The sequence below is a fragment of the Anopheles marshallii genome, chromosome 2 (genome assembly GCF_943734725.1).
Source record: "Anopheles marshallii chromosome 2, idAnoMarsDA_429_01, whole genome shotgun sequence".
NCBI lineage: Eukaryota > Metazoa > Arthropoda > Insecta > Diptera > Culicidae > Anopheles > Anopheles marshallii.
The window spans coordinates 56553681-56571878 of record NC_071326.1 but is presented as its reverse complement, the minus strand read 5'-3'; the positions used below and the strand labels follow the sequence as shown (position 1 = coordinate 56571878).

Sequence of the window (18198 nt, the reverse complement as noted above, 5' to 3'; positions counted from 1 at the left end):
ACGGTAATTGTATAGGAAACGTTGTTGTTATATTATTTTATTTTGTGCTATTTGAGGCACACACACACAACCGCGCGTGTACGACGAATTGATCAAATGGTGATTTGAGATTTGATCAATGCTCTCATCAAACTCCTACCAGGAAAGATCCTTTTATTCACAGTTCACATCGGACGCACTAGTCCACATTGTCATTTGACCCGAGAGCGAGCGAGTAAGAGCCCTGTATTGCAAAGGCTATCCCGCTTTATCGCTCCTCGGTCTCTTTCCCTTTTATTTGCTCTTTCTTTTTCTTTCATTCAACACTCTGCCTTCCTGCTACACTGACTGCATGCCAACTGAAATCGGACGCCTTCTGCCGGTGTGTTCGGCGCTGTACCATTATTGTACTAGATGGTATCATTTGCAGCCTTTTTATGCGCTAGCACCTTCTCACTCGTCCGCAGGATCAGCACCGATCTCACTGGAGGAACCGGATCAATCACTAGCGCGGTGTTTCGCACACGACGCAACAAGCGCACGGCTCTTTCGTTCGCTTTGGTGTGCGTGCGTATTACAACGTAATCGTCGCTTAACGTCTTCTGCGAACCGTGGCTATCCGTGCGTGTACTTTACCACCGGTGCGTTTTACACTTCCATCAATTGGGATTCATTTTCCTACGAAAACGCGCACTGGTGCACACACATGCAGCATTATCAGCACGTTCGAATTCAAAGCGAGTAATCACTATTCGATCGTCTGCTAACTTACACGACACGAAACTGCTGCGGATGCTAGAGGAACTGCACGAAAATTATGCTACAGTCACGTACGATACAAATTTAGCGATTGATTGAAATATCAAATAAGCAACAACACATCCAGTACGTTTGTTGTGTGTCCCTAGCTGCCAAGCACACTCACACTACTGCCGTCCCCTACTTCTTTTTGCAGGCAGCGTACGCACTCACACTACACTGTGCTTCTCCCTTTGGTACGCACTATCCTTGTCGCTCCAATGTCGCTTAGAGCACACGCAACCTACACAACCAACAACCGTTAAATAACCCACGACTCTATGTACCTTCGCTCCAACAGCAACTCACTCACTCACACTATCGGTGACCCTCGTATACCTTTTTCCCTTGCATTTTATTTGAAGCTTCTTCTTTCAAAACATTTTTCAACCTGTATACTGCCTGGTACGTCCATGAACCACAACAGGGAATAGTGTAGAAGAGGTTACACCACGAAAACTGAAAACGGGTAGCCATATTGAATTGCTTCGTTTGAATACTTGGAACATGTACTAAAAACCGTTAATTTTAGCACTAACGATATTTTTGTAATCTTTCGTTACAAACAGAACTATGTTTGCCTTTGTGCCTATCAAAGCATTTTTCGAACTATCTAAAACATTGTTTATCATTGTCAGAAGGTAATTGAGTTTTGTAGTGACGTATACAAATGTGCCGTATATCTCAGTGGGTGAGACATAACTCATCAAAAATAGGAATCTAAATAAAAATCAATTTTGTACATTTACGGGTGTTTGATTATCACTAGACTGTGTAGTTTTTTTTTTGCAACCAGTTAAAGATTTGATTTCAATATTTGTGGAGTACAACATGCTGTATCTCAGGTTGGAGAGACAAAAACCAAGTTGGTGGTAGCACCACTAGCGGCCCTGCTAACAAATCCTCATTTACGCAGGGGTGACGTAGAAATAGGTGAGCCCTCTTTCGAAGTCACCTATCTTGGGTCAAAAGTCAACACCGACAATAACATTGATGTTGAAATACGCACTAGGTCGCTGGCTGCCAACCGGTCATACTACAGTCTGAGAAAACTTATCCACTCAAAACACCTGTCGTGACGAACGAAGCTGGGACTATATAGAACCTTTATAGTTCCAGTACTCACATACCTTTGAGACATAGACACGCCAAAACTGACGAAACCCGCGTTCTGACCCGCGTTCGAGAGGAAGACGCTCAGAAGGAATTTTTCCCCGTATATGTGGAAGGACATACCTTTAGTTGTAAGCAATACGGCCTGGCCGTTCTTGTTGAATAAAAAAACAATAAATAAATAAGCTACAATGGTCTTTTTTTGGATGGTTTTGTTGAAAGTTTCAACGTACGATGAACTTACTATCTCATAGCAAATTGGACTCGCCAGGCTCCGGTGGACTGGCCATGTCATGAGAATCTCAACCAGCAAATACTATTAAGATCGTTCTGAATCGCTCGATGTCCGCCAGAAAGGCCGGGATAGTGTACTGGTTATCGACGGCGCTCGGTCGTGGCTGATTTGGATGACTCCTACAGTAGGCCAAAACCACGAAGAAATTGTAGTGCCTGATGAATAAATAAGTTTGGCACATACAACAGGGTTCTAGAAACAGATTAATCAATGATTTTTACTAATTATCACAGTGATATTAAAGTACTATTTTACATGCAGGATTCTGTCAATGAATTGGAGCGTTTTAATGAACCAAAAAGGGTCATCCTGTCATCCTCCGTCGTCTGATGTTTTGCGTACGTTAACACTACGGTTGATGTTAATGCTACACCCACGTCCCAGCGCGTGCGGTTCCATGGTTCCACAAACAGCAGGGTAAATCACGTTCCAGCAGGCAAAAGTTGATTTCCAGCAACGCAGTTTTTTTTCTCTCTCTGAACGTCCGAACGAATTTGGCCGGTTTGGACTGCAACATTCGCACGTTGGCCCGGATCGGCGCATTGCGTGCGTTGTTCTTGCCGGCGATTCGGCTAACACCACAAATATGTAACGCTTCATGCGCACACACCTCACCGGACGCAAACGGCGATCAATATGCTTGTCCAGTGCGCGTCCACTACGATGTAGGCAGTTCTTTGTCAGCTTTCGTGGGGCAATGATCGTGCCAACTGAGGAGTAGTAGATCGCTATTAATTACGACAGTGCTATAAGTGAAGGCGGCCGAACGTATAGTGGAACGAGTTTTTATGGCATAAATACAACCGAAAACATTCTGTGGCCGCAAAGCATCACCATGAAATTGAGCAAAGTGTTTAATCACAAGTTTGTGCTAGCAAGCTGCAACCTAATATTCATGGTAAAACATTATCGTGTTAATCATACATTAGTACAGTACATTCCTTGTTTGTATTATTACCTACTTTTGCTGTCCATTTCAGAGGGTTTGTATGCATTCTATTGTTGTGCAATGGTTTGATCGAATTGTACCGCGTTATCTCATTGTACGGATGACATGTAATTCGAGAAAATCATGCCTTGCGATAGAAAACTATTGAAAACACAATGGTTTAAGTTAAATGAAATGTTCCACTTATATATTCCAAGCAGTAAATTTATTAGTGTTAATCACCGGCTAGGAATACTTTCACTAAAAGTAATGTTGAAATTAAACAAATCAATTTAGCCGACACTTTTAAGTTATTTCACACAACTAAGCTGAACGCAGTGTAAAACAAAATCAACTGTAGAATAATAGAAAATGTAGTAAATGTAGTACGGTTGAGTGATTTTAAAGCGTACCTGTGAAGTGCGTCTGTACGTCGGTTCCATAAGCATCTGCGCACATTGTCGTGAGCTGTGCCTATATACCGTCCATTCCACCCCAACAAAGTTTGCCCAAATCAACCCGTTGAAAATGGAATGCATTTGAAGGACTGGACAATGCAGGACGCAACATTGGGAAAAGCGGAAGGTTACAAAATTGTGTATAAAAACGGAACGAGCATAAAACAAAAATCAAAAACAGCAGACACCAATTATAAGTACGAGTGTTCATCTGTGTTCATAAATCGTGCCGGAATCACTAGTGCCGGCGATTATGTTACTACTGAATGGTGCAAGCATACGCGACGTAGCTGCAAACTGTTGGCGCATAATAAAAATGCATGATGCGCAGTGGGCTTTGGTGAAAATCAGGCAAAACAGAATGTGCAAAACCAGCAGATGGGAACTCAAACTTCGAATACAAACTTTATCCGTTCGTGACGGCATTTTCATCAATGTGATTTTCACTTCATAATGCGTGAAATTTTTATCGAGAAAACATAAACAATGGCGGCTTTCTTTCAACAAAGAAATATGTGAAAAAACTTAAAGTTATTACTTTTAGTAATAATGTTACTAGAAAATGGTTCCATTAATCTTGTGACCACTACAGTATATTGCAATTATTATTTTAGTTTGTTGGTCTATTTGTATGTTTCAAGTTCTGGTTATTTTATGTAGTGGATTCTGTCGTTAGAGCAACCTACAGCGTGACAAACACAATTTTCTTGTTACCTTTGTCTAACGGCATTAATCGAATCACCAAATAGTCATACTTAAATACAACAGAACCATAAATTCTTTCGTTGAGTTGGTTTTACATCATACTCAACAAAAAAATTAAATCAACATTTTCCAATTCCATTTCCATATGCTGATTCTATATGAGCGATCCTCCCCAAGAACTTACTAAATGTATGCATGTGGAGCAAACGTTACACCTGCCCGATCACGTTTTTCGTTTTTGTTCACCCGTTGCGGATGACATGTGTACCCAAAGCATAGCGTTGTCGGGTATCCGATGGCAATATTTATTAAACGGTAATTGTACAAAAACATTGTTCTATGACCAAATATACCACAAAAACTATGCAATGTCGGATGAAACTAATTTTAGCTGCCGTGGGTTAATGTCAATGGCCCCTTTTGTTGGCATTGAACGTTAATCACGCTGCGTGTTGCAATGAAAACACGGGACAATGTATTTTATTCACATACCCATATTCATAAATATGTTCCCCTAAGATCATTCCACTATTAGAAACGTGTAGCATTTTTTGTAAGTTGGAAACATTATTTAACTTTCCAATTGTGATGTCTGAACGGTGTGACGGTGTGTTTTGATATGACGGTCCATCAAAGATGTACATAACTCGTAAAAGCATGATGAAGATCGTCGTTATTCTAAGTTGAAACTCAAGCACAGCATGGTTGAGCGTTCTCAAATAAACTATCCAATTGAGTGAGTTCTGGTAACATGGAAACTGGAATTTTTTCTAACGGTTATTTTTATTTTTCGGTATAACAACAGATTAAAATAGTCGCAAGTGCAAATGTTCTTCAACTGCGCTCACAGTAGCACGATATTTACAACCCTTTAGCGTTCTGTGTATTTTTATACCTAAAGTGTTTTTGCTTCGATAGCATTGCAATTAAGATATATCGGTTATGTCCAACAAAACAACTTATCACGGCAAATTAATCCACAAAATCCGATTAACACTTCGCTTCTGTACTTTCAGCTCTGTGGTATAACGCTGCTTTCCACAGGATTCTATCTGTTCACCGACTCCCCCCGGATTCTACTATCGCGATTGCTAATATCAGCATCCGATCAACAAAGGACGCCTCTGTCTGAGCTAGAGCAGCCGTTATTTTATTACGTTGCTTTCGCCCTCACCACCGCTGGACTAGTGGCTATTATTGCCTCTTTGCTAGGATGTTGGGCAACGTGCATGAATACCTATTGCGTATTAACGATGGTATTTATACTTTTTACCTTTATATGCCTGCACCTGATTCACTAAATCGTACTCTTCAACGTGCCCCTGTTAGTACTTCCTGATCATCCTTGCGCTATTGGTAGCAGAATTTGGCGTATGTTTAATGATAACTGCATGGCCACAGTGTCTAGGCTTAAACCTCAACGAAACTGCAATGGTTAAATCTCTCCAAGCGAACTATGGAGTGCCTGGACATGAACAGTTTACCGCAGCGATGGATTTGGCGCAAACGATTTTCGAATGTTGTGCCATCAATACCAGCATCAACTATGACACATCGTTATGGAAGCTACAAAGTTTAGGCAAGAAAGAGTTGACCGTTCCTTTAACCTGCTGCAAGTTGGTGAATCGGTTCGAAATTACGGCGTACCTGGACCCGGTGCCGGTAAATTTGACGCTTTGTCAGGCACTACAAACGCAGGATTATGAAAAAAGTCGCCATCTGGATGTGAGTTTAGTTTAAAAAAAATAATGCAAACTTCCTGCTTTTACAACAATGATAATCTCCTATTTTTGCACATCTGCTTCCTACATCCGCTCATCTAGGGTTGCCTGCATAAAATTGAAATGTGGTACCGTGAACAATATTTTCTGTTTCTTTGTGCTGGATTAATTGTAGCAGTGGTTGAATTTTGTGTTCTGCTTAGCATTATTTTGAGTTGTACAAAGCTACCGCGTAAGAACCATGTCACACAAATGTTGCGCACACATCCATTGCCGAACATACCAATCCCACCAGTACCAGCGAATCGTCGTGTACGGGACAACATTTACGAGCACGAACTGCCTTCACCCATTTCCATACCAACCATCCGGGAAACGTACATGCAACCAAAGGAGTACACCAAACAACGTCCAGAGCTGGCTTTTAATAACAACTCTCACTATTATCAGATCTCCAAGAGTTACCTAGTTTAGGAACCCAAATGTTAAGGCACATTTTAAATCTTATATACGATAAGCGCGAATAAAACCAATAATAGTGTGTTAATTCAAATTAGACCAACTGTCTCTATTTGTTACCAGTAACCATATTCCATCGCTCCAAGATAACTAAAAATCAAGCTTGCTTTTCATTCCTCCACCAGCGCAACTAAGTGTCGGAACAGGATTTTTAGTGCGACTTTCGTCATCTGCAATATCCGGCGGAAGATGCAACTTTTCTATTACGAATTTGCTTCGTTTCAGCTTGAACGCTAGATCGCGTGTTTTAGGATGAAAGGAAGCCAAACTATTAAATGGTCCTATTTTGGTAATGTTCAACAAGCCGTGGTACTCTTTGAATACAGGATTCGCTTGTTCTTCCATTTGTCCGGCAAAAGCTTCCAGCTCGAAGGAAAAGTCAAATAAATTTCGCACTTTGTTGCACAGGTAAATGTCGTCCAGGTGGCGGAACAGATGGAACGGAACGGTTATCAAACAAACCGACAGCGTGTTTCGTACGATGGCTTTCAGTAAGACGATGAATCGTAGAAAATCGTCAGAAAAATACTGCTCGTACCACAACGGGGAGCCGATTGAGTTTAAACAGATTCGTAGCACATTTTTTGAGCTCTCGTCCAAAGCGGAATTAAACTGTTGTTCACTGGCTTTCCGCTGGATGCAGGACAAAAGCGATGCGAAGTGTGGATTCTTGAATGAATCCACGAATCCGGTATAATTTTCTGGCACTTCATCTCCGTTCCAATAGGTTATATCTTGTGCAAGTATCGTGGTGGAAGTTATTGTTTTGGTGAGATCGAAATAGTGTCCAAGGGCTGTGGATGACTTCTGTTCGGAATCTACTGGAGCTAGCTGATTGTATCGAAAAGCAATACGCATGGTTTCTGGTTCTTGCTCGGTGCCCCTTTCAGCCAATGTATTAGCTTCAACAGGTTTAGGTAATTTTTCGATCTAGAAACAGCAAATCGTCATTATTCAGCATGTTGTACGTTGAACAGATGAACTTTTAGTTTCACTTACTAGCTGTGTTGGATTTTCTTCCATCGTCCCAACCAACAGCGGATGTTTGTTTACGATTCCTTCTGCGAGAAAATATTTCGATAACACCCTTGAATAGCTTCCATGTTTGTCTTCCTCTGTAGCAGTTTCCAATAAAGAACAGGATGCATTAGAAACGAACGGTACTATTCCCTGCCGGGACTGCTGGGGGGTATGAACGATAGTTACTCACCGATACCTATGATGGAACCGATGGGAAACCCACCTCCAAAAACATGGTCCAGTGAGGGGTTTCCTGAAGAAGTTACCGACTGTCCCGTGTGCACTGATAGCCGGGTTCCGCTTATATTTAAAGCCCGTCGACGCTTTACAAACCCAGACATTTGGCACGTGTTTATTTAATTGTTGTTGCTTCCCTAGATCCGCTGTGGTTTTTCGATTATATTGTGCTGAAAGTACACAACTCCAGTAAGGTTCATACACATTCTATAACAACCTTGTGCAATCATTGACGATGTCAAACTTTGGGCCACATGCGAAGCTTTATGGTGAAATGCTCAATGCACAACCCAGTGAAAATACTACATCAGTCAATGAGGTGAAATATTTAAAATCAACAGTTTGAACGAGGGTGGTCGTTAGCTGAAGGGAATATTATAGCCACCAGCTAGAAATGACGCTCCATGACGCGTTCATTTCTGGAAAATTATCATCAAAAGAAGATAAAGTTGCACAACGAATGATCATCTTTCATTTATTAGTTGTTTTCTCAACCTGGCTTACTGTATTCAATAATACATACAAAAATTAATTTGTTTTCCATGTCTAATGAACTCAAATTTATAAAAAAAATACTCATACATTTACATTAAACGTGAAGCGAATGATAAATACGATACGATACCACGGTCCCACAAGGGAATCCATCCGAATGCGATATGAACACAATGTACGGATGCACATCATTTGCAATTCAATATTTTTACCATGTAAGTCTTGTAACATGATCTGTTTTAGTTTTGGATGTTTTAATGAAGCCAAGAAACTGTAATTCTGCAACTACCCGTGTAAAACGAGCCCTGTTTAACAAAAAAAAAAACAAACAAATTAATACTGCAAACGAACTTGCACCGGCGAAAGGAATGCGATATACTTACTGAATTATTGGATCAACTTGCTGCTCCGTTTCGTCATTTTTGTTATCATCGATAATTATGCGGAAAGCTTGAAGCCAATCGAAGAGATTTATCATTCGGCCACATTCTAAATGCAGTTTGTACGCTATTGAGAGATCCGGCAGAGAAGGAACAATGCACGACGATTCATCAAGACGGCAGCAATCACATTGTGTGTAGTATTGAGGGTTGTTAAGGGCAATGTGCACCGCTGCTCTAGGAGTACCAACAATGTGCTGCCGAAGGTAGGTGCTGTTGTTGTAGAGAAAAAGTTCCACTAATGGCACTGTTTGGCTGGTTGCAGGACGGAGATATCGTTGAAAAATATTTTTTACGCAGTAATCGATTATCTTTCCAATAGCTCGGCTTACAGCGGACTCGCTTTTGGAATGTTTTGCAGCCGTAAGTAACTTTTCACGCAGTTCTTGCCGTCCCATATGAGGTTCGAGAAGACATGACGGTTTGTCGCTTTGCTTTTCCCCTAAGATTCGTTCGTGATTTGCGGCTCCTAGTTCATCAGACAATAGGACCAAACCGTTTGCCATTTCTTCCAATGGCGCTACGTCGTACACTAAACAGCCTTTGATACTCAATTGATCGTTTCGATTCACCCACAACAACAGCACATCCAGCACCTGTTTGACCTTCTGCAGCATTTCATCTTTCGAGAGAAATGATAATAACTGGACACATTCCTTGAATTCGGGCAGTAATGTCACATCTGAAGCAACACATAGACAATACAGCTCACGCATTTGCTTGCCCAATGGTGCTTTTGGAAGATCGCCTACTAGTGTTTGCAGCATATGCATGGCACAATAAAAAGTAAACCAATAATTGTGCACCTGCATTATCATTGGCGCTAGTGATCGCTTTAGGTGATCGTCGTTGGTAAGCAGATCTACGACATCCTGCGGGTTTTGTTGGGATTCCACGTATGGCCGAAAAGAAGGCAGTTGCCGTATTTGGCCCAATTCTGATGGCGAAAGATCATTGATCATTGTTTTCAGCTCGTCCTCATCGTTGATAATTGCGCTTAATGCATTGATAGACTTTTGAAAGTAATGATCCATGAAGGCGTATTTGAAGCCCTCGATGAATCCATTAACAGAAAAATCGTAAAACAAGAAAATATCCAACAGCAGCTTGAAAACTTTGCCTGACAGATGGAGCGGGCTGAACGGTGTCAACAATACCTCGTTCAGGATTTTGTTGAGATTACCAGCAGATGATTCTGATTGGAAAACAGATATCTTGATTTTGCTTGTTACATGATACGGTAGCACATTGTGGATGGTTGACACATCAGTTGCTACTCCAAATACCAGCACAAATGGCAGCTTTGCAGCGTACGAACTGGAACGTTAATAAAACAGTTTTATTTCATATGTGCTTTGGAAGTGTTTTCTGTGACAAAACTTACTCTAAAATGATTATCAGATCTTGCAGAATGACGGGATTGAACAACTCAAAGTCCGGTACAATAATGGTAAGATTTGGTCTTGTTTCACCATTCACTTGCGTTTCCAGGTACCAAGCCTGTAAAACGTCTAGATTGAGCTGGTTTTTACGAAATCGTTTTTCGTTACAGCTATCTTTGCGTTGGCTCTCAATGCACTTCTCGACGATTGTTTCGATGGCTTGCTTAAGGTTTGTGCCATCACGGGCCTGTAGTAATACCACTATCGAGTGAGTGTTGTTGTGGATATCGTCTGCTAGCTTCTCGAACTGGGACAGATGATCTGTTTGATTGATGCCTGTCAGCAGTGCTGCGGTGGGAAGGAATCCTTCGTATTTGTTTGACGTTCGACTATTTTCTATAAACTTTAACAAATCATTAATAATTTTGTCATAGCTGCTTGTTTGCAGCTTCAAAATCATCTCTCGTGTTCGTTGCCAGTGTTTTTTGTACATGCGAAACCAAAGCTGGTTGGTTGTGCTTGCATCCAGAAAGCTGTTGCAGTGTTGGACCTTTCTGGGTCCTTTCGCACGTGTTGCTCCATTTTTAAACACAAATACACCCTAAAATTGATACCATTAGGCCGACAGCTGTAACATATGATGGTGAGCATTTATGAAAGGGTCAACAAATACAAACCTTCGAAACTGAATTCGTAGCGTCCATCACAAATATCGTGTTGTGCTGTAAACAAAACAGATGGACTTAAAAATGGCGCGATTCTGAACTGACGGTACTAGACGAACGTGCTCCGAATTGTTTTGAAGCGAAGATGGTTGTGTTTATAACACCGTGTCCGGATTTCAAATTAAGTTCAAATGCTGTCTAATCAAGAATCATTCATATTCCAATAGGCTTCTGAAAGCAATTCAAAATGTATCTCTTTTTATTATTGCAATTGCTTGTGCGTGGCGTAAATTGTGAAGTTTAGTTATTCGAACCCAATGTGGAAGGTTTCCTTTTTACGGAATATGATTTAGTTTTGGCGAGGACGCCAAATGTCAGAATGCTGCGGATGACACAGCCTAGCGGTTGAGTGCCTTTGCTTACAAATAAGATCGCAACAAACTTTAGCCAGCCTTGATCCTGCACATAAAAAGCATACAAACGTAAATCCAGAATTTCGGGTAGTGTAAAGCATAATTTATTCATATTATAGTAAAGTTTACTGTTATTTTGGTGAGTAGTGGAGTTGTAAATAGTCAGTGAAGCTGTGCACCATTCGTGTGCTACCGTGCATGGATTCCAGCTAAGGGTAAGGGTGCACCTATAATGAATCCAAAATGACTTGCAGTTTGCTTTATTTCACGCGATGCTAGCATAACTTATACTTTTTTTCTCCTTCCAGTGTCAGGCGTCCAATATAACTTGCTACCCGTACTAGCGTATCACTCGATTCGATCGATAGTTGTTTGTTGTGCGTCTAGAAAGAACCATTGAGTTGCCAGAGTGGAAGCAATTACTAAAAATGCCCCAGGAAATAAAGCGCGAGCGGAAAAATACACAGGTAATATCCTCTTCGCAATTGTACGAATCGATACGAGTCTATTAAATTAGATCGCTTGTATGAAAGATTTGCTACTATGTTGCTAACAGTGAACGTGCAACAATTACCGCCCATTTCATCATGTACTAGAGTGAATTTCATATCCATTCCAACATGTACCCCTTTCTGTATTTGTAGTCAATGATGCGCCCGAAATCTATTCACTGGAATGAAGTAATTATCCGAACCTCGATCTTCATCGAGTACCATTGCTAACTGTTCTGAATTAAAATAATTCAAAGCATCCGTGTTATTCAATTACGATTGCAGGCACCCTTATCTCCCTGTCCCATTCCGGATATTAGTGACGATGAGCTGGTGTCTATAACAGTGCGCGATCTAAATCGCACGCTTAAAATGCGAGGGTTAACCCGCGAGGAAATTGTTCGCATGAAGCAACGGCGTCGTACGCTGAAAAACCGGGGATATGCTGCCAGTTGCCGCATCAAGCGCATTGAGCAGAAGGATGAATTGGAGACCGAAAAGTCACAAGAATGGCGTGATATGGAGCTAATGCACGAGGAAACTGGTCGATTGCAGGACGAGGCAGATTCGCTGCGGAACAAATATGAAGCATTGCGGAAATTTGCTATTTCGAAAAAGATACCACTACCACCAGAACTTGACGTGCTGTAAAGTGAACCTGATTTCAGCAGTACATCGGCACAGATGTTGTGATGTATATAACATGTTTACATTTGCCTTTTTGTTTAGTGTATTCCTCTTAATATAAGAAAAAATGAAATATCCTTCATAACAAAAATAAACTTCCAATAGCGTTGTACCACGTATCATAATCAATGATATCTGCGTGTATTTCAAACAAAAATGACATCATGGACATGTCGGGAATGGAGAAAATAAATTGGACTGATGATAAGCACATGGTCCACGTGTATTAAGATGGGTATATTATCTCAAAAGATCGTACGAGGGTTGAACTGAGCTAAAAAAAAATATCATTTACTGAGACCACACCTAGTATGCCAGTGTAAAAAAACCATCGTATCATCTTATCAATGTTTGATAAGCTTATCGTGTCACATTGTAATAAGGTTGGACCGTTTATTAAAAACAAGTTTGCAATCGCCCGTTGCTATCATTGCTGTATTTTCGCTTGAAATGATGAAGAATATTCTAATGAAGCAAATATTGCAAATGCAGTGTGAGGGACTTATAAAATGCGAGCAAAATAACAGTGTACATTATCGGTTTCGCGAAACATTCGCTGTTTTTTTGGTGCTACATTGCATAATGCGTTCGAGAGACAAGTGTGTACATGGGCAAGATCAGTTCGATTTGAACAAAACATCGCTTGCTGACCAAGAAAATGTTATAGAGGACGTTCGAAGCTGGCAAGTGTCGGTATGGGGTTACTGATACGTAAAAATAAATCTACGAAACAAGCACAGTACTATGTCTCAGCATTAAAACAAACGCAAAAACTAATTCACGATCAACGCATCCGTGATGTAGGCCATACCCATACCACGCGTGTGATTGATTCATCAGTTCGCCGACACCATTTACTGATCTTTGATATGGTCGAATATGTATTAACGCACATTTTGTCACAGAACAACGCGTTGCAGTGTGTGTTTTTTTCTGTCTGCCAAACGATGATTAGTTTCGGGACAAAACCACGGAAACATTAACAGTAACCGATGATTAAAATAGGTCCAGGAAGTTTATGGGCTGCTCGGTTGAATGTTTCGTACTCGCATTGAAGATAAACTCGCACTAAACGCATGTTTTGAGATATCGAAATTTTAAGAGGCTTTCACAGAAATTGCAATCCCTATCAATGTAACTAAAGTTTGTGCTGAATGTTAATTAATGTTTTATTTTCTGACTAGCGTATGTCATTTATTTGCTAATTTTCCATAATTGCAGGAGTGTTTTAGAGTTTACCATCACCATTAGAAAAATTAATTTATTGCCATGTTTTACTTTTGGACGACTCCGTAGTGAATTTAGTAGCGACGCCGGTTCTCATACGACTGGACCGGTCCAAACTCTCATCTGGACCAATCCCACGTACTGGGAATTTAAGTCAAAGAAGGCCAAAAATGGGAGACCTAGTTGTTCTGCCGGTTAATAAGAAGAAACAGTTGTGCTTTTGTCGAATCATCAAACAAACACATCCTATTGAGACGAGTTCGGGAACGGAACGAGCCCTTGCTCGTCACGATAGCGCACACAATACGTAGATAAGGTTGCCTGTATGACCAACCACCACATGTGTCACGGTGACGAGTGTGCGCAATAAATGGTGTTCCGAATACGCACGAATACTACACTACCGGGACCTGTTTGGGGATAAATAAGCGAGTGGTACGTGCGCTTGTTTTAGTCTGACCATATTCTTAGCTCAAGTTCGTTCAACAGGTAAGAGTGCGTGTCCAAGCAGGAAAGCGTCAGCGATGCTGTCGGTGAAAAATGGTGCAAAAATACCCAATGATCATACAAACGCACAGTGTTGTTAACTGGTGAAGAAATGTTTCGTTTACTTCGAGTTCGGTTCTGGTGAAGCTGATATCAACGTTTTATCATATATTTGAACAATTGTTCAGCATTTCCGATGCGAAACACTGCAGAGTGATACACACAACGTCATAGAACTAGTTTAGAGGACAAAAGTAGCATCACAATTGCATGATCAAGGTTAAATCAATTATCCGCCCAAACTGTTGTGCCGGTGTCGTGAACAGGATACATAGCTAGATTCATTGGATCTGTATAAGGCAAGCGGGGTGCGGTGTTTTTGTTTACGAAAAAATCGTCTGTACATTATTTATTAAAATTGTATGAATTTAACATATGTTGAAGGTTCCATCTTAAAAACTCGATCAAAACACATTGTAATTCCAATAAGAGAATAAACAAAAGAAGAATTATTAGAAGAATTTTTATAATAAACACACTGCTTTGTTTGAAGAGTGACATAGTTCATAATGGGCATTGAATGATAACAAATATAGACAATCTGCGTTGTGCCAACGCGCTGCGGATGGTTTTGTTTGCTTTCTTCATAATTTATAATACATTTTTTATATAATTTTCGTCACCTAAAGATCTTCACCAACCGTAAACATCATGCCGGATTACAAGGTGTATTACTTCAATGTTAAAGCTTTGGGTGAACCTCTGCGATTCCTGCTGTCCTACGGAAATCTCCCGTTCGATGATGTGAGGATCACCCGCGAAGAATGGCCAGCACTCAAGCCAAGTGAGTCACCTTACAAGCTACAATCTGCTTTCCTCCCGTACACTATCGCTAACGTTTATGCACTAGCGTATATTTTTAAAATTATATATTTCATCCAATCGATAGCTCATCGATGTCTCATGAGATTACTTAATGTCGTCCCTAATCTTTGCATGCTTTATTCTACCAACCGGTACAAAACGACTCCTTGCATTTTTCGCAACCATTCACATTTCCCGTGATGAAAAACCGATGTCACGATTGGTGGCACGGTTTGAATTGACCTTCTAACCGAGATAGTTAGAATAGTATCGTTGTTTCGTGTTCTGCAAAGCCGTCATTGTCGTCGATTGATGTGCTATAATTTTAGCTATCGCTTGATCTCATTCGGACCTATTGCGTACTCGTCTTCTTTCGGTAACTATTGGCTAAAATAACTCGCGAAGATCACGCGGAATGTGATTAACCTGGTTTGGTTTTGGTACGTGTCAGTTGGCATATTGTATATGTTTCTAACCACCTGTGTCAAATGCAGCAAAGAAAACAAATGTGTCATAGTTTATAGTAACTAGAAAATACAAGCCGAGCAAGCGTTTAGTGTAAGATTGAATTTTAATACTGGCTGGATTTTGAACCTTTACATTTTGATATGCAATTTTACATTCAACAAAATCACATGCACATACACGTAGTCGAGGTTATTGGAAAACCTCAACCGTAAGCAGCTGAATCTGGAGACCACGGCAAAGTGTGTTTATTTTTTTCCGGGGGGTGGAATGAAGGGGTCTGTTTTCCTCCTTTTTAGTTCGCTTTATTCATTCATCCATTTCCACCGCGATTTTCATTCGTATATGCCATCGATTCCTTCCCGAATCGTGCGAAGGGTTTCATTCCAGTTACCATGAACCAACAATTCCATCTTTCGTTTCAGCAATGCCGATGGGTCAGATGCCGGTGCTGGAGGTTGACGGCAAAAAAGTACACCAATCGGTCGCAATGTCCCGCTATTTGGCCAACCAGGTCGGTTTGGCCGGCGCTGACGATTGGGAGAACTTGATGATTGACACCGTGGTCGACACGGTGAACGATTTCCGTCTAAGTAAGCGTCCGCTTATACGGTGTCCCTGATTTTTCCGAAAGCATTGCAAAGTGCTCTCAAGTTGGATGGATTATTCTACCGGCCAAATGTTTGCAATCCTTTTTGCGAGGACGGTTTGTGGCTAGAAGGTGTGCATAACATTGCAATGCATATAGGCCCTTTGTGTGTAAGTCAAGTTCCAACTTCTGACGATTTGTGTTTCTTGAATATCCATTCTTGAATAACCTAAGCCATTAAGCAACAAACGTTTTCGAACGAAAAGGATGCAAAACAGAAGAAGAACAGAAGATGGCCGATTGAATCATTCCTACCAGAAGGGACATTTAGCTGTACGATTCCCAATCTGAATTTCGCACATTAAAACTTGTAATATTTTAGAAATTGCCGTTGTCTCGTACGAACCGGACGATGATATCAAGGACAAGAAATTGGTTACTTTGAACACCGAGGTCATTCCATTCTATCTGGAGAAGCTGGACGACATTGCCCGCGAAAATAATGGATACCTGGCAAATTCTAAAGTAAATGCTTGATCGAACAGTATTCGATTACAGACTTAGGCAAACCGCACGCTAACATTTACCATTATCAACTTTCAATCTTTTTCTTTCCTAATTTCTTTTCCAGCTGAGTTGGGCCGACATTTATTTCACCGCAATTTTGGACTATTTGAACTACATGACTAAGTCTGATCTGGTCGCGAATCATCCGAATCTGCAGAGAGTGGTTGACAACGTTACATCGATCGAATCCATTCGAAACTGGATTGATAAACGACCAAAGACTGAGATCTAAATCGGCAACGCATGTCGATATGCAAGTGCATGATACCCCTACGAACTGTGTCATCGCACTGTACTCCAACAATCGATTTCATTATCGCGATGCACTCAGAAAGTTCAGAACTTTTTATCATGAAAAGAATCATGCAACGAAATAACTAAAACTTATTTTACAAAAGAGATGGAAATAAACCTGTGCGTGATGGTATGGACAAACAAGAAAAGCAAAATCATATATGCGCTCCTCACGAGTGCAAAGAAGCATGTAGAAAACAATACAAAACGATCGTTCCGTTTTCCTTGCTGCAGTCCCACAGGTTGTCATATTTCGTTTTCATAATCTTATCTACTAACAAACCAGTCTACTCAACCTCGGAGCCTGGGCTGCCGAGTCATGCAAGCTTCGTGTCGATAGATCCTTCTTCTGTGTTATTATTTGAAATTTGTTTATGTGTTCCCTTGTATCATTTCTATTCACTCGTCATATAGTTTTGTGATAAGATGAAGTTTAGATTTTCTTTGTGTTTCTTTTTCTTCAATTGTGGATTCAAGATTCAGCTGCTTATCTCAAACAAACACACTGAAACGAACATAACAAAAATTATGTATGACGTTGAAGAAAATAAAAATTCAACGCAACAAAATTCACATCCCGTACAAATCCAGCTACTATTAAAATTTAAAACCGCTATTTCTCTTCTTCTCTTTCCCTTCCGTCTGCCCGTTACCCGTCCAATGGTCCGTGTTTCTTTTTCTAGCTATGCCCATGGGCCAGATGCCGGTGTTGGAGGTCGATGGTAAGCGTGTTCATCAGTCGTTGGCCATGTGTCGATATGTTGCCAAGCAGATCAATTTGGCCGGTGATAATCCGCTCGAGGCACTGCAAATCGATGCAATTGTTGATACGATCAATGACTTCCGTCTAAGTAAGTATTGATCGGTGCTTGCATGCGTACCGCCATACAAATGATGATTCGTTTCATTCTCTCTTCGTAGAAATTGCAATTGTTGCCTACGAGCCGGACGATATGGTGAAGGAGAAGAAAATGGTTACCCTGAACAACGAAGTGATTCCGTTCTATCTGACCAAACTGAACGTGATTGCAAAGGAGAACAACGGCCACCTGGTGCTCGGCAAACCGACCTGGGCTGATGTATATTTTGCCGGCATCTTAGACTATTTGAACTATCTGACCAAGACTAACCTGCTTGAGAATTTCCCGAACTTGCAGGATGTGGTCAATAAGGTGCTTGACAATGAAAATATCAAGGCTTACATTGCCAAGAGACCTATCACCGAGGTATAGACGAAGTGATAGAGAGTTCTTGTCTGCATATTAATTTTCTATTTGAATGCAATCATGTGAATTTGATCTGATTTTTTTTTCAATTTTGTTCTTTGGTGAACCAACATTTGTCCCGTTTGTTTCGACAT

The 18198-nt window shown here is 40.8% G+C and overlaps 5 protein-coding genes across 5 annotated transcripts; 3 read left to right on the top strand and 2 right to left on the bottom strand.

Moving 5' to 3' along the window:
* The first annotated feature begins 3020 nt into the window (after positions 1 to 3020).
* LOC128708108 (CD151 antigen) lies at positions 3021 to 6471 on the top strand. The gene is made up of 4 exons (XM_053803066.1): positions 3021 to 3083; positions 5293 to 5532; positions 5606 to 6001; positions 6100 to 6471. The coding sequence occupies exons 1-4, from the start codon at positions 3021 to 3023 to the stop codon at positions 6469 to 6471; spliced, it is 1071 nt and encodes a 356-aa protein (XP_053659041.1).
* A 135-nt stretch (positions 6472 to 6606) lies between these two features.
* Positions 6607 to 7877, bottom strand: LOC128707817 (elongator complex protein 4). Its single transcript, XM_053802775.1, has 3 exons — positions 7727 to 7877; positions 7516 to 7631; positions 6607 to 7446 (listed from the first exon to the last, which is right to left on the bottom strand). The coding sequence occupies exons 1-3, from the start codon at positions 7875 to 7877 to the stop codon at positions 6607 to 6609; spliced, it is 1107 nt and encodes a 368-aa protein (XP_053658750.1).
* A 599-nt stretch (positions 7878 to 8476) lies between these two features.
* LOC128707430 (origin recognition complex subunit 3) lies at positions 8477 to 10794 on the bottom strand. Its single transcript, XM_053802382.1, has 4 exons — positions 10768 to 10794; positions 10093 to 10691; positions 8652 to 10025; positions 8477 to 8573 (listed from the first exon to the last, which is right to left on the bottom strand). The coding sequence occupies exons 1-4, from the start codon at positions 10792 to 10794 to the stop codon at positions 8477 to 8479; spliced, it is 2097 nt and encodes a 698-aa protein (XP_053658357.1).
* Positions 10795 to 11596: 802 nt separating this feature from the next.
* LOC128719789 (transcription factor MafK) lies at positions 11597 to 12310 on the top strand. The gene is made up of 3 exons (XM_053813425.1): positions 11597 to 11635; positions 11813 to 11848; positions 11945 to 12310. Exons 1-3 carry the CDS (start codon positions 11597 to 11599, stop codon positions 12308 to 12310), a joined length of 441 nt encoding a protein of 146 aa, XP_053669400.1.
* A 2442-nt stretch (positions 12311 to 14752) lies between these two features.
* On the top strand, positions 14753 to 18070 carry LOC128718207 (glutathione S-transferase). Its single transcript, XM_053811874.1, has 6 exons — positions 14753 to 14903; positions 15814 to 15981; positions 16360 to 16502; positions 16609 to 16773; positions 17473 to 17689; positions 17760 to 18070. Exons 1-6 carry the CDS (start codon positions 14771 to 14773, stop codon positions 18068 to 18070), a joined length of 1137 nt encoding a protein of 378 aa, XP_053667849.1. The 5' UTR covers positions 14753 to 14770.
* Positions 18071 to 18198: the final 128 nt, after the last annotated feature.